This window comes from Montipora foliosa, chromosome 7 (assembly GCF_036669935.1).
Source record: "Montipora foliosa isolate CH-2021 chromosome 7, ASM3666993v2, whole genome shotgun sequence".
Lineage (NCBI taxonomy): Eukaryota > Metazoa > Cnidaria > Anthozoa > Scleractinia > Acroporidae > Montipora > Montipora foliosa.
Window position 1 is genome coordinate 28,680,180 of NC_090875.1, and position 15,000 is coordinate 28,695,179.

Below are 15,000 nucleotides of genomic sequence, written 5' to 3' on the forward strand. Positions count from 1 at the left end.
AGTATGTTGATGATTGACGCGCCTCCAATGGCAAATCTGCTATCTGCGGGGCCAACATAAACTTATTCTTAATTTTTGTAATGAGAAATTAAATAAAGTGTGTGTATCATCTTCATCATCATCTTCATCGTCGTCGTCCCCATATCATATCGTATATCATGTTTTTCTTTACTCTCGGATTTTAGGGTAGTTTGCTGTAGCTAGTTTCTCCGAGAATTTACGCTCACAAGCATGATACACCGAAAAAGACAGACCACAACACCGGGAACTTCAAGCCCTACCCTTTGCGAATAGTGTGTGGCTTCTCCCACAGGGTTAATACAATACAATACAATACAATACAATACAATACAATACATACTGAATTGACCGCTCCCCATAGGGGCTTTTCAGGGCCAATGAATCAACGAAACAACAGAACAGAACAACAACAACAACTGCTAAGAATCCCAACTGGCCGGAGGCAAACCAGTTGGCTATTTACAAGTGCAGCTGGGAAGTTGAACCAGGGACTACCAGGAACAAATTCAACGAGTGGTCAGAGCGGGTCTTGAACCCGGGTTCTCCGGATCTCAAGGCAAGCGCCCTAACCACTGCGCCACAATATCTCTTATAAACATTGAAAGGTTGTGACACGGGGCCTACGGTTCATAGTCGTTATTCTAGAAGACTAGTGAGTCTAACCATTTGCAGATGTCGTTACAAAGGCAGCACTTTCTCCTTAGTTATCTAAAGACCCTGAGTGTTGGTTAGGCCAGATATTGATCCTGCATAGGGACCTCCCGCAAAGTAGATAGATACGTAACCAGTTGCAACTGAGCCAACTAGTCGACGGTACAATCATCATCATCATCATCATCATCATCGTCGTCTTTATCATCGTTATCATCTTCATATCTTCGTCATTGTCATATACGTTTCCCAGAATTAATGACACCCACAAATTTGGCCTGATATAACTTATATTTGCCCGATATCTTGTCGTAGGCGTCTTGAAGCTAGCATGTAAATGAACTTGCTTCGTTTCCATGATTTCAATGCCTTCAAACTAAGTTATGATACTTTTTAAAAAAAGCAAGTGTTCCGCGCGTTTTTGCTTTTGTTCCTGTAATCAACATGGGAACAAGTAAACTGAGCACATATAGGAACTTTTGTTCCTTGTTGAAATTTGTTCTTAGGAACCCAAATCTGCTTAACTGGGAACAGGAGTTCCTCGTCGTAGCAATTCGGAACTCAAACTTCCTATTAGTTTCTTGAAAAGGAACTCCATGTTCCGTTTTCGTCTCCTAAGGAACAATAGGTCCTTTTTTGTGCGGTCCGTTTTTCATTTTGGTCTCTTTCACAACAAAAGAGAACAGTTGTTCCTGTTTTAATAATTCCCTTAAATCGAAGAAGAACTCGTTGTTCCTAATATTTAACGTAAAATCGCATTGTCCTTGACAAAAAGGAACAGCTGTTCCGATGAAGCCTTTTCTGCTTTGCGATTGTTTTTATGTAACTGCTATCAGTTCCCATTAGTGTTACAAAGGAACACCATTGTTCGAATCATACTGGTCCTTTGTACGTTAATTAGGAACACGGTTCCCTTGTAGGCCACGAGAAGTTCCGATTTTATATGAAGATTCTTAAACGTTTTTTTTTTTTTCTGTTTTTGTGTCTGCTTTGAAAAATATTCTCTGGTCTCTATGACTAGCTATAGGCGTGTTTAGGCAGGCCTGGGCGAATTTGAATAAATTGGATATTTCGCGTTAATGATACATTGTTTGATTCGGGAAAAATTAGCAAGGTGTCCAAGATTTATTGTTATTTTTTTTGTTTTCAATGCCGGGAAGAAAAAGAAGAATACGAAAATAGGCAAGTTGAGGCAGGTAGCGCAAAAACCCCAACTGATTGGTCCGCAAACCGCCAAGAAACATACTTAAAATTCGAAGTCGCGGGTAAGTAAACGTTGATTTCCAGGTTCAAGATGAGCAAACGAAGAAGTACAGAGACAAATTGGTCAAAAGTTCCAAGTGCATCTCCAAAACCAAAGAGGCTTCACTTGGAAGAAGACGATTTAGATGGTTTGTTTCATTGTCCAGTCAAAGATTGTAACCATGATGGATTTGTGTCTCAAAGAGGTTGCAGAAAACACGGCTGGTTCATTTATTTTGATGAAAAACCCCAACACGTCCCCAATCAAGATGAAACGAGTCCCAAAAAGGAAGAAAACAACGCAAGTCCAACCCTCACAGCAAGACCTGTACCTACATTTGATCGCTCAAGTGTAATCGTGCAAGAACTTCTGTCTTGGCTAACGGGGAGTGGTGGAGGATGCAAGAGTCACCGACAAGCGCAACAAATCGTTAGCAAATGTCTTAAGTTTCTAAAATTCTCTTGCGAGGACGAAGAGGAACTTTCACTGGACATAATTGACTTTAGTTTGTGCTCACCTAATCGACTCTTCAAATTTGTTGATACAATGCAGGACGAATGGAAACTTGGGCACGTGGGGCACATTGGTTATTTAGACGCCATTGCCGAACTGATGGATTTCAGAAAAGTAAACGGGGGGGGGGGGGGGGGGATCCGAGGTTGTGTTGAGGGGTTTGTTGTCTACAAAAACCTATCTGAAAAAAGTCCGTAAAACAGTTTCAAAAATGATGCGATTACAATGGACAAGTGAACTCGACATCGACACTTTAGAATCCAAGGGACATTAAGCCACACTAGAAGAGCTTCTGGAGGTTGTTAAGCGCTACTTGCCACGCTACGAGAACGTTCTCAAAGCATGCAAGGATAAACCGGGTACAGTATCTCCACTGGAGTTGTCCTTTGCAACAAAATTCCTTGCGGTATATCTGTTTATCAAGGTTAAAGGCTCACGCCCATTGACCTACCAGTATTTCTCTGTTGAAATGGTGCGCTCAGCAAAGAACAACGATGGATTTGTCGATCAGAAAATGTTTAAAACCGCTGGAAAATATGGCTTCGACTCTCTTTTCCTTACCGACACAAGCATGCAGGTGTTAGATGGCTACATCGACCATATTCGGCCTAACTTAAAACCAACTTGTGACTACGTCTTAGTCACAAGAAATGGCGTCCAACACAACAAACTTGGCGAGCTGATGAGCAAATTGGTGTTTAACGCGATCGGAAAATACGTTCACCCTACTCGTTACCGACAAATAGTGGAGACGGCTAGCTCCAAGAAACTTAGTAGTAAGGCGCAGGGCACAATCTCCGAGGATCAGAAGCATAGTTCTATTGTGGCAAGATGAGTGCATTATCAAAAGCAACGATCCCGAGAGGTGGCAACCAAGGCGCCGAATATTTGGAATCGCTTTATGTCGAGAAGGGCTCTGAGTTAGAAATGGATCTCCGATCAAGACTTTCAGGCAAATCCGCGTCCTCGCCTGAAAAAGAAGAAGATGACGATGGGTCGACCCCCGAAAAAAACAACATTTTCATTAAAATGGCGCGTTCAGGATTTTCTGCTTCGCTTGGATTACCTATTCCAAAGACATCCAATACCAAACCAGCTTAAATGAGCGCCGGGATGGCTTTATTTTGCAGTTCTGATGCAAAAATTGGACTCACAACTTGCGAATTGATGCAACCGGCTCGTCCAAAACCTGGGATTGTAGCGCCTCCAGACAATGCTGAAATAACAAGGCAACTTTTCTTTGCAAGAAATCGTTATTGTGGTCTTTAACGGTTGTGCACAAAGGAGCCACTGCATTCTCCTCCTTTCCTGTAGTGCAGACTTGTAGTAGCTTAGCCGTTACCTCCATACAAAAATTTGCTTTATCAACGGAGTTGATAATGTAAATTGACCACCGTACAGAGATTCTAAAAGTTTCTTTAGAAACTACCCCTTCATTCACAGCTTTTAGAATCTCTGTACGGTGGTCAATTTACATTATCAACTCCGTTGATAAACCAAATTTTTGTGCACTACTTCCCCACCGACGCAGCACCACAGTTTCTTTAGAAACTACCCCTTCATTCGTTACCTCCATATCTGTTTCCAATAGCGCTGAGTGAACAGGAACTGTAGAAACTCGCAAGCCATCCCGGGATTGTAAGGCTATCCAATAGGATACAGCCGGCCAGTACATCTTCTTTTTTCCTTGAGAGTTTGTCGTTTCTTCGTCTCCTTCTTTGTCCTCTTGAGAATCGTTTTCCTTAACCTTCTTCTCAGCGACTGCCACTGAAGAAAAGAAAAATGCCACCCCTCTGATTTTCTTCATGGCGTTATGACACTCGTCCCTTTTAGCACATTTTTGTAACCACAGATCGTCAGGGTTTTTTGTCGGTTGGGATGAAACGTAGGTCACCTTTGCTGAGATTAGCGAGCATTTTTCTTGTACGACGGGCAAGATTTTGCTGACAAGAGCACTTCGGATATTCTGCAGAAAGTTCAAACAACGAAACAACGTCAATTAGTACTCTTACTTACATTTTATGTTAAGACTCGACTTCGTAAGCTTTTATTCTGAACTCAAGTTTACCTACAGGATACATACCTTACTGTTGAGCTGCCGAGCAGGAGCACTTGTCATCACGGCACGGGTTTCAAACTTGCAACTGGTGAGAGCAACTCAGTCTTTCGCTTTCATAGCATTTTCAACTATTAGCTGATCTAAATTCTGACACCCTCTTTTGTTTCTTGGAGTATCCATACTATTTGAACGAAATAACAGTAGTAAGGGGCATTATTACTGTAAGCAATGATGCTATTTATGTCGTCGACTTTGATCTCCTCGGGTCAATAGATGCATTCAGCCAGAAAAATGAGCCAATCATAGATAAGGGCGGAGTAAGGATAGGTCTAGTTAAGGGATTGCAGTCTTCATGACTGGTGCTCCTAGCTGTTTCTTCACGGACTAAACTTGAATATTCTGCAAAAACTTCAATGAATTTCTTAAAGCAAGGTGGATATGACGGGTACACGGAGACAGCACTGCCAGGTCCTTAACTGGCATAATGATTAGGATCTTTGAATAGTTCTATCCTTTTAAGCTGCATTTCTTCGTCATCAACTGTGTTTCCTACTTGTTTGAGGTGTTTTAGTGCAGGGGAAAATTTCGAGTATCGTGAATTTCGTCAAGTATAACGGAAATGACGGACATACGCAGAAAGCATTTTTAGATATGACTGAGGGTTTTGAAGATCACTTCGCCATATTACTGTAAGTGCGTCTCAGGCTTTATCTTTTATGATTTTCCCATAAGTTGTTCGAATACTCAACTGAAGATCGATAGGAAACCCGTGGGATTTATTCCACTGAAGTATTGTACCATTCTTTTCGGATAAGACCATGACCATTGAGCACTTGACTAAAAACCTAGATTTCCATAATTCCAGATAGCAGTCTGCCACCGGTTCAAAACGAGTCTGTGTGTGCAACTATTCAAGTGGAAGTGATGGTGACTAGCATTTAAATACACTTCTCATTAATGATCGTATTATTAGTCTTTAACGGATTTTCACAGAGACGTCACGTTTTTGCTAACAGTCGTTTTGTGTATAATATAGGAACAGATGTTCCTTTCAACAGCTGTTCCTTTTACAAGAAACACCTTTCATCAGAAACCAACCACTTTGGTTGGTTTACTTGAATAACAGAGAAAAAAGGGCACGTTTTGGCATTTTTTGACATAAAACAATCCAAGACAAACAATGGTAGAGAAATTTCACACTCTCTTTGCAGCTTTTTGTACGGTTTCAAAATGGGGAATTAAAATTTTGGAAAACGATCATCATCCTCGTCGTCGTCATCATCATCGTCCTCATCATCATCATCATCATCATAATCGTCATCATCACCGTTATCATTATCATTTCGTCGTCGTCGTCATCGTCATCATCATCATCATCATCGTCATCGTCATCGTCATCGTCATCGTCATCATCATCATCATCATCATCATCATCGTCATCGTCATCGTCATCATCATCATCATCATCATCGTCATCATAATTATCGGAGGAGGAGCCGTAGTTCAGTTAGTGCGCGGCTTCCGGAGCAAGAGGTCCCCAGTTCGATCCTCGGTGACTTCAACGTCTTTTTCGACTTTCCTCTGATCCGTGTAGCTGTAGCTTTAAATACCCGTAAAACGGAGCACTGACAGAGGGAGGGGAGGGGGGAGGGGGGGGGTGGTAAAGGGCGCACCGTCGGCTTCCATTGATACCAGCCTCGTAGGGACTTTACCTTTTTTTATCGTCTTCATTGTTGTCATCATCGTCACCATCATTATCATCTTATGTCTTGGTTTTCTCTCTTTTAAGGTTTACTCCAACAATCTCAGCCCTTACTCGGGTGTTGGATCAAGACGTAGTGCTTTCAGGATATCATGTTCCAGCAAAGGTGATTTTTTTCATTGCCACAACTGTTTAACATTAAAAAATGTAAAATTCAGCAGAACCTCGATTTTAATTAACGAATCTCAGATCGCGATGTCCTCGGTATAACGAACGACTTACAGTGTAATTTATGCAAAAAAATCTTGATCTAACGAGACCCTGATGTAACAGACTAAACACTTTTCAAGTCCTTCGCAAGCTCGTAAAGTCGAGTTTCTCCTATACAATGGATCGATGATTTGTCACACGAAAAGCATTCCCGATTGCTTCTTCGCATTTCGATATTGTAAAATGATTCACTGTAGAAGAAATGCCCGCTGTAGGTGTTAGATGTTGCGAGGCAATGAATGTGGGAGAAGAGAGTGTTTAATTGTCGTGGGTTAAAAAGGATAACTTTTATTATTATAACCCTATAATTAACCTTAGCTCTAATCCTATTGACGAGCGAAAAATTTGCTGCTCTCTGACTGGACTTTCTTGGACCCACGGCAGTTTGCAGGCGACCCGCGACAATTTACAGCGATCCGCCTTACGCGCCCTTTAGATTAAGTGGGGAACGAGGAGTGCGAAAAGCCCTCTTCAAAACGTGGTAATAAAGAAGACGCTGAAGAGGAAAAGAGGGGAGGGGAGGGGAGACGAGATTGAAATCCCGGCAAAACAACGCTAGGTTGATTCATAAGTGCATGCGCAGTGTGATTAACCTCTGACCAAGCGACATGTGAAACTGGGGCAACGGATAAATGAAATAATTTCTTAAAATTAATTTGTAAGGTGGTAGTGATATTATTAATAGGTGATTTTTGTTTCTGATTCAGCATACGCACACGTGCCGCATAATTGACGAACAAAGTGTGTTTTAAATATTTGCCAGGAGATAAGGCCGCTAAAAATCTAGGGTTTGCACGGATTTGCCAGAAATGGAACAAAATTCTTTTTTTTTTAACCAAAGCAATGTATTTAGGTGAAACTGACGCCTTTTATTTCGTTTGTGTACTTTCTGCAGACAAACGTTATTATTGACCTTTTTTCCGCTTGTCATAACGAGAATATCTTCAAAGATCCATCAGAGTTTAGACCAGAACGATGGATGAGGGAAAATAAAGACGAACAACACGCGTTCGCAAACTTGCAGTTTGGATACGGAGTGCGCATGTGCGTGGGTGAGAAGATACTTTCTTTATTCATTTAATCCGTACTGTCATCAACAACAAAAGTTTTATTTGTACCTAAAAGAAAGTGATAATTAATGGGTTGCCATGTGGCAATCCAGTGGCAGAAAACGAGTTGAATTTCTCCGTTTTCTCTTTTTTTTTTTTTTTTTTTTTTTTTTTCCTGTCGGGAAAAGTCTATGCTGTCAATCTCCTGCTAAGTAGTGTCTTTGTACGTAGAGTCTTCTGCGCATATTGTTGGTAGGTTTCAGGGCGTAGTAGAAATGCGCAGATTTACCAGGTGGACACAGTAGAATATTTAATTAATTAACGTGCAATGGCGTCGAAGTCATTGTAACGCGAATGGCTTTTGGTGGATCTTTAAACAAAATATACTCTTATGGAGCTCGGAGGGTGTAAAGTGCAGGTTGGGGTTGCAGGTCGTTGTTTTTCCATAACTGAAGCAACCCAAACCTTTCCCAATGCTAACGTTAGGCCTAAAACATAATGTTTAAGCCTATGGTTAATATATTTGTAAAGCATTGGGTTGTTTCAGTTATGGTAAAACAACGACCTAAGACCTGCAACCTGCACTCAAGAATGGAACGGCAATTGGATAAACAAGACAGGCGGTGAAAAATAAATAACAGGAATCTTGAAAGTGACGAGTAATAGACTTCGACAACAATTGCATCTTTCGCCTTCGGATATCATGAACTGACCTGCATTTCTAATATTTTAGTAACTGTAATGTTGCGTACATCACTGAAACCAAATGTGAAATTGTCTGGTTACTTTTTCTGAATGGATGTGTTACAGGTTGAAATTTAATTCAGGTCCATTTAAATCAAACTAGGTGAAAATAAATTAAACTAGGTAACTTTAAATCAAACTAGGTGAATTTAATGAACCTAGGTTATTTATCAACTGTTTGAAAAGGATTTTCTTTATGGGGTGTTGTTGAAAAATAGGGGCACGGTTTTTTGAGGGGGGGGGGGGGGGTTGAAAACAAAACAAAAAAATCGCCTTTCCCTCCTCCCACTTTCCTCTCTACTCTCTTTCTGTTTGTCTCTATCCCTCTTAATCTTCCATCCCCTGATCTATCCGTCATATCTACCACTACTTTAGGTACCCTTGACCCATTCAATTCTAATGTGTACATGAGAGAAAGAAATCGCTTTGAACTACACTTACCGAGTCTTGAACCGGGCACCTCTGATGTCTCTTAGTATTGAGTCCTTCGCCGTAACTAACCGCTAAACCACACAGGACGCGGACAAGCACTCGTCATTTATTTTAATAGCAAATACTTTTCTCCTGGTGAAAGAGGGCCCACACTCTTCTCGGTCATAGTAAATTATGCAAAAGTTCACTTATGCGCAATGCGTGGCCTTGTACGGTTCGTAAAATGACTAACACAAGTTGTGTTGATCCAGAGATATTCTACCAAAAATTGGGTGAAGTTAAAGCTTCCAAAAAGACAAAAGCAAGCAAAATAACTCTTTTTATTGACGACAACTTTTACAACGATGCAGTGACGTGGTTAGAAACACGTAATGAAGACAGCAAGGACAGAACAAATCTGACAAGTCAAGACGTAGCAATTATCAAAAGAAAAGGATGGAAACTGGAGGGTGGCTATATTTTATCCAAGAAAGGAAATGAAATTGTTCAAAAATTGTCAACTACACCAATTTCTTTTCCAAACCCATTCGAATATTGCGCACAAAGGAGAGACAAGATGGACAAGTATATCAAGCGAAACTACGAATCAGTAGTATCTCAAGAAGTAATACAAATCTTTGTGCCACTCTCCTCGATACACGAAAACTTTGTGGACTACCAGAAAAAAACTTTGAATTTGATTGTTCAAGTACTTATAACCACAAAGGGGCTTAATACTGAATTACACTTGTACAAGTACCTGTACATCATTCAATAATCTACCTTCTAAAAATTCAATTGTCTTTTTCCTTCCAAATACCAGAAAAATAAAAATAAAACAAAGTCACATGAAGATAATTCTTATTAAACAAGGTTTTGTTTTTCTGCGCTCTAAGATAAAAAAAGAGCAGAATTAGTTATCATGCACAGTATGCCTAACCCCAACCTTAATGCTAACCACTTAAAATCAGACTGAGTGCTTAGACGTAATAACAACTAATAACAACTAAAGGCGTTTTTACAGACTAACTCATGAAATACGTACGCTAACTACATCTCCTTACTGACTTACTTACCAATATACACGTACTTGCTAACAATTGATGGACTTTTTGTTCATGATTCCTACTTTCAATTTCAACCTAGTTTAAAATTAAATTTACCTAGGTTGAAATCATTTCAACCTGAATTTCAAATTTACCTGTAACAGATATCATGGGTTTAACAAACTCAGAGCCTCAATTAAGGAATCTAACAGCTTGAGAGTCCATATGAAAACAAATTTCTTTCAATGACGTAAATCTGCCATTTACGAACCCCCCTCCCCTCCCAAACGAATGTTGTTTGATACCCCGGTTGCGCTTCTCACAAACAACTTTGCTTTGGATGGGGAAGGGGTAGGGTTTTTTTTAGGTCTCTTATTGTAGTTATTGTCTAACACACTAAACTTGAAGAATGTCTCAAGTACTTTTGTCCAAGATTGTAGTTCGAACCACATAAGAAGACGGAAGAATACACAAGAACACTCACTCAAACGGCTTTAGAAAATTCAGGTTCATAAACTTCTATTTCCTGTTTCAAATCGAATAGTTCACGTTTTTTATTGCTACAGCAAGTTCCAGGAAGTTCCGAAATAAACTGTACGGTTTGAAATATCAGCCTTTGTTCTATGACACCGTGGGTTGACTTGGCTTGCGAAATATAACACTACCTCGTCGGCTACAAACACATGCAGTGCCTTTCCAGCGGACTGCTGTGGAGAGGGTCTCGGGATGGAAAATTCGACGTGACCAACAGTCATTGCTGCATTTCGCAAAGATTAATTTATCTTTCTGAGTCAACATTTCAGTGATAACTGATCGTGCTATGCACTTTTAGGGGTCAATTTGCTTGATTGATTTAATTGCAGGCAGTGCAGCCCTTGGCCAGTGGTTGGGGCGCTTGCCTTGAAATCCGGAGCTCCCGGGTTCACGACCCCATTCTGATCACTAATTGAATTTGTTCCTGGTAGTCCCTGGTTCAACTTCTCAGCTGCACTTGAAAATAGTAAACTGGTTTGCCTCCGGCCAGTTGGGATTCTTAACAGTTTGTGTTCTGTTCTGTCTTTTCGTTCATTGTGCATTCATTGGCCCTGAAAATCCCCTATCAGTGGGGAGTTGTCAGTTAAGTATGTGTTGTATTGTATGTATCACCCTGTGGGTGCAGCAGGTCATGGAGTCCTCGCTGTTGTGGTCCGTCTGTATAGTCTACTCTCTGTTACGCTCAATAATCCTCGGAGGTCGACCTATGAAACGAACTCCTAGATGAGCTTTCACTTATCTCCCTAAACGCATAAATGAAACTAAAACAGTGGATAGCGTTGCACGCGCGCTGATTGGCTACTCAAACTGCGGATGTCCTTTGTTATTATTCAACACATTGCAACAATGTCCAAATATGGTCATAGCGCGCTCAATATTCGTCGTGCGTACTCAACAGATGTCCAGCGATATATGTAATTTTGTGTGTCGCGAAAAAAAAAGGTAGTTTCTCCAGCTTTTTTTTTTTTTTTTCAATTAACGTAGAAAATTGTGCTTTGTCATCAATGTGTTGAATAATAAAACAATTATCCTGCTCAATCTTGCGGAATATTTCCTGATTTTATCCAACTCGGCCTACGGTCTCGTCGGCTAAGTATCAAGCGATATTCCGCAAGATTGGACAGGATAATAGTTAAATATTCACCTCCGAACAATTCACGCGGAATTTGCGCTCAAAAATGTTGTGGAAAAAAAGCAGTTTTAATAAGCGTCAGAATCTGGAAGAAGATTCTCTTGTACTTTTGCTTGCTCTGGGCAAGAAACTGTTAACCAATCAGGATCAAGTAATCATGCCGTCTTGATTACCAAAAGTGCCTTCGTGATTAGGGAAAAATGCCCTCCCTCTTAGTCAATCAGCATTCAGTAATTTTGCCCCGTATATGATAAAAGATAAAAACAAACACTCGAGGTGCCATCTCAGGCTCAATTTCAGTCGGCACATGGTTTTATTAGACATGCTTTTCAAGAGCTTAAATTAACGAAAGCATTTTTGTCAACTATCGTAGACAGAGGTGGCTCTCCTTTATGTGTCAAAATTTTCTTTTTCCCATAGGTCGACGAATAGCAGAAATGGAAGTATACTTGTTGTTATGCAAGGTTAGTTACACATATTTTTATTTAAAGAGAATGTGGTGGTTCTATAGGGGACAGGGCTACCAAGTGGCTGGCGCTTGCCTTTAGATCTGGAGATTCCGTTGTTCAAGACCCGTTCAGACCACTTGTTGAATATGATCCTGGTTCAACTTCTCGTCTGCACTTGTAAACTGATTCAACTGGTTTGCCTTTTGCCTTCTGCCAATTGCGATTTTTAAAGCTGTGGTTATGTTCTGTAGTATCTGTTTGACTGGCCCTGAAAAACCCCTACGGAGAGCCGTGAATTATAAGTGTGTATGTACGGTGTGGATGATGGCTGTCTTTTACATGGGCTCTCGCAATTAAAGGGGCTGGGTTACCAGCTGGGCATGCGTATTTGAAGCGATCTTTGCCTCATTTGCATTTGTATTGACCCTGCGCAGACGGAACGAATTAAGAAATCTTTGATTTGTGATTCTCGTGCGGAACGCTGTTCGACTCTTTGGTCTTGTTAGACTTCTAATACTTACATACATACATGCAGTTCGCAAAAGCACTTGATTACTCAACAGATTTTGTGTATAATTTCTGTTCCTTTTTTATTTACTTTTTTAAGAAAAAAAGGCTCTATCAGACCGCCTGACTCAACTTGAGTTTATTTCGGTCTTGCAGTTACTTCAGCGGTTCCGCATTGAGTATACCAACGAACCACTGGAATCAATACAAATGCTGATTCTTGTTCCTGATAAACCGGTCAAGATCAAGTTTGTCGATCGAGTTTGACTTGACAGCTAGAGGGTGGAATTACGCAAGCCGGAATCGAAAGAGTGTTAATCGATAGATTTTATCGCAGTAATCACACAAAAACTTTCAGGCACTAGGAGTAGTCAGCTCTGTGTCTCATAAAATCGCGGCGTTATTCTTTGTCCAACATCACTGCTTTTGACGAAGACACAACTTTCTGTCGTTTCTTTCTGGAAACTTGTAATCTTTGCCCCCTGGCGATCCCAGATTCCTTTGCACATAACATACTTCTTCCGATCATGTAATTACGTGCATTTGAATAGGTAATCATACGACTTCCGAGTTTAATTTGGAAATAATTAGCACAACTGGGTTTCTCAAAAAGAATCAAACCCGGGGGGGGGAGGGGGGGGGGTCCTAACCTTTACTTAAAAAAAAAAAAGTTCTTTAAAATACTTGATTGGAGTGAAATAAAAGCATCGAAAACACTGTTTGTACTTTGCTATTCATAGTTCCATGTTTTAATTTGTCTCTGAGAATATATGTCGTTGGTCTGTGTTTTCTACAATCAGGCAAAGCAATCGGGGGTATGCACGATGTCGTCTAGAAATTAATAACTAATTATTATTAAGAGTTAAAGCTCTTAACCGGCTTAGAAACCCGCTATAATCGGTTTGAATTTTAACGCTTGTCCTTTTTTGCGGAGAGACGTCACCTTGCGTCGCGCATGCGTGACAGAACTTGGAGGAGATCCGTGCACAGGTTTCTTTCCTTCTAGCTAGACAGTGAAATCAAGGAAACCTCTGCCAAACAGAGTAGTATTTTCCGCAACGGGGGTGCTATATGCTGCTAGATAGTTTTGCCTTTTTATTCCCAACCTGGATTTTCTTCTATGTGAATTTGTTCATCACCTCAAGTGGTACAAAGGCGTTTTATCACAGAAAGGGGGGAGGGGTGGTCAAAACTCACAAGAGGGGGCTCATGTACCCTTTTGGATTTGGACTGGATCAGTCTTTGGGAATATACCATTTTACAGTTCTGTGCTCAGTTACCAGGCCTTTGAATAAAAGCGAGGCTGGAGCTGACCTTGCATTGATACAAAGCTCATTGCTCTCTTATGTAAATCACATGGTGAAACGATAAGGAGTTTCTATTTACATGAGAAAAGCAGTGAGGTTTGTATCAAAGCAATTGAAAGTCAACTCCAGCCTCGCTTTTATTCAAAGGCCTAGTAACTGAGCACAGAACTGTAAGTAGCACACAAACAGCGGTGACAAACATCAGATATAAAAGTGTCATTTGACGTTTCGTATGCTTCTGCATACATGTTCAGAAGTGACGGTTGATACAAAATTGGAGTTTAAATATACAGGATCGCTAACTTAATAACTATTAATTATTAAATTTAAAACTCATTAATAATTCATAAGTTTGATAGCCAATAAAAGATGGCTAAATTCGTCACACGCACTAGTTTTGATACCCAGTGAAAACACAGATGAAAACCACACGTGTTCTGGATCACAACCAAATCCAACACAAGGACAATAGTACGCTTCCCACTGGACAAAATTAATCAGTCAGTACTTTAAAGTGTTGGCATCCATATTTGCCAAATCTCTATAGACGGCGCCACCCGGACCAAACTTGCCTATTTATCTGCCATTCGCGAAATTTCTAATCGCTTGTTTGCTTTTCTAAGCTTTTGACTTAGGGTTACTCTCTTCTAACAACTTTGATTTTTCTTCCTAGTTTCAGTGGAAATCGAAAACGGCTTACGGTATTCACGCCAAAACACTCTGCCATCTTCACTCTCTCATGACTTCCAACAATCAACAACGAATTTCGAATATTTTAATTATATTAATCACATAATCTCATGGGAAATTAAAGCACTGAAACAATACGCCCCAAATTACTAAAGAAGTGTGAATACTTTTAGAGGCCATATCAAAAACTCGTGTTTCGTGTTTCATCAGGGGTTCCAAACACCTCGAAACAATAAAAGCACTCTACGGCGTCGTGCTTTCATCTGTTTCTCGGTGTTTGGAACCCCTGATGAAGCATTCACACTCGTTTTTTTTGTTTTGCGTAACGCACATATTTTTGACGAAAAGTTGCGACTTTGTAATATAATGTCGTAGAATGTAATACGATCGCCATCAAGCTATAACGGCCGTAGCCACACATCTAGCCGAGCGCGTGGGGAGGTTATAGAAAGGCAAACATTATTTGGAATTTATCCGCCAAAAATCGCTGTGTGGTCCCGGAGTGGAGTTGATGTGATTGGAGATTTACCTGGCCTTATATTAGGGCTGTGGTGTTTTTATGGCGATTCGGTCCGTTGCTTTGTGATGGGGGAGCAATTTGTGGGAATCTTTCTTCTCTAATGGAACTAAAGACATCGTAAAAATTCGTAAGCCACAAACCCGTCTAAAACG

General features: G+C 40.5%; 1 protein-coding gene and 1 pseudogene across 1 annotated transcript in view; both read left to right on the forward strand.

Annotated features, from left to right (window-relative positions):
• Nucleotides 1-13,050, forward strand: part of LOC138010060 (1,25-dihydroxyvitamin D(3) 24-hydroxylase, mitochondrial-like) — a 15,751-nt gene extending 2,701 nt beyond the window's left edge. The window contains exons 4-7 of the mRNA XM_068857024.1: nt 6,277-6,355; nt 7,355-7,511; nt 11,796-11,839; nt 12,488-13,050. Of these exons, the coding sequence (XP_068713125.1) occupies nt 6,277-6,355; nt 7,355-7,511; nt 11,796-11,839; nt 12,488-12,598 (391 nt within the window). The 3' untranslated portion in view covers nt 12,599-13,050. The remainder of the gene's footprint in view (nt 1-6,276; nt 6,356-7,354; nt 7,512-11,795; nt 11,840-12,487) is intronic.
• Nucleotides 1,967-3,529, forward strand: LOC138011142 (uncharacterized; annotated as a pseudogene).
• Nucleotides 13,051-15,000: the final 1,950 nt, after the last annotated feature.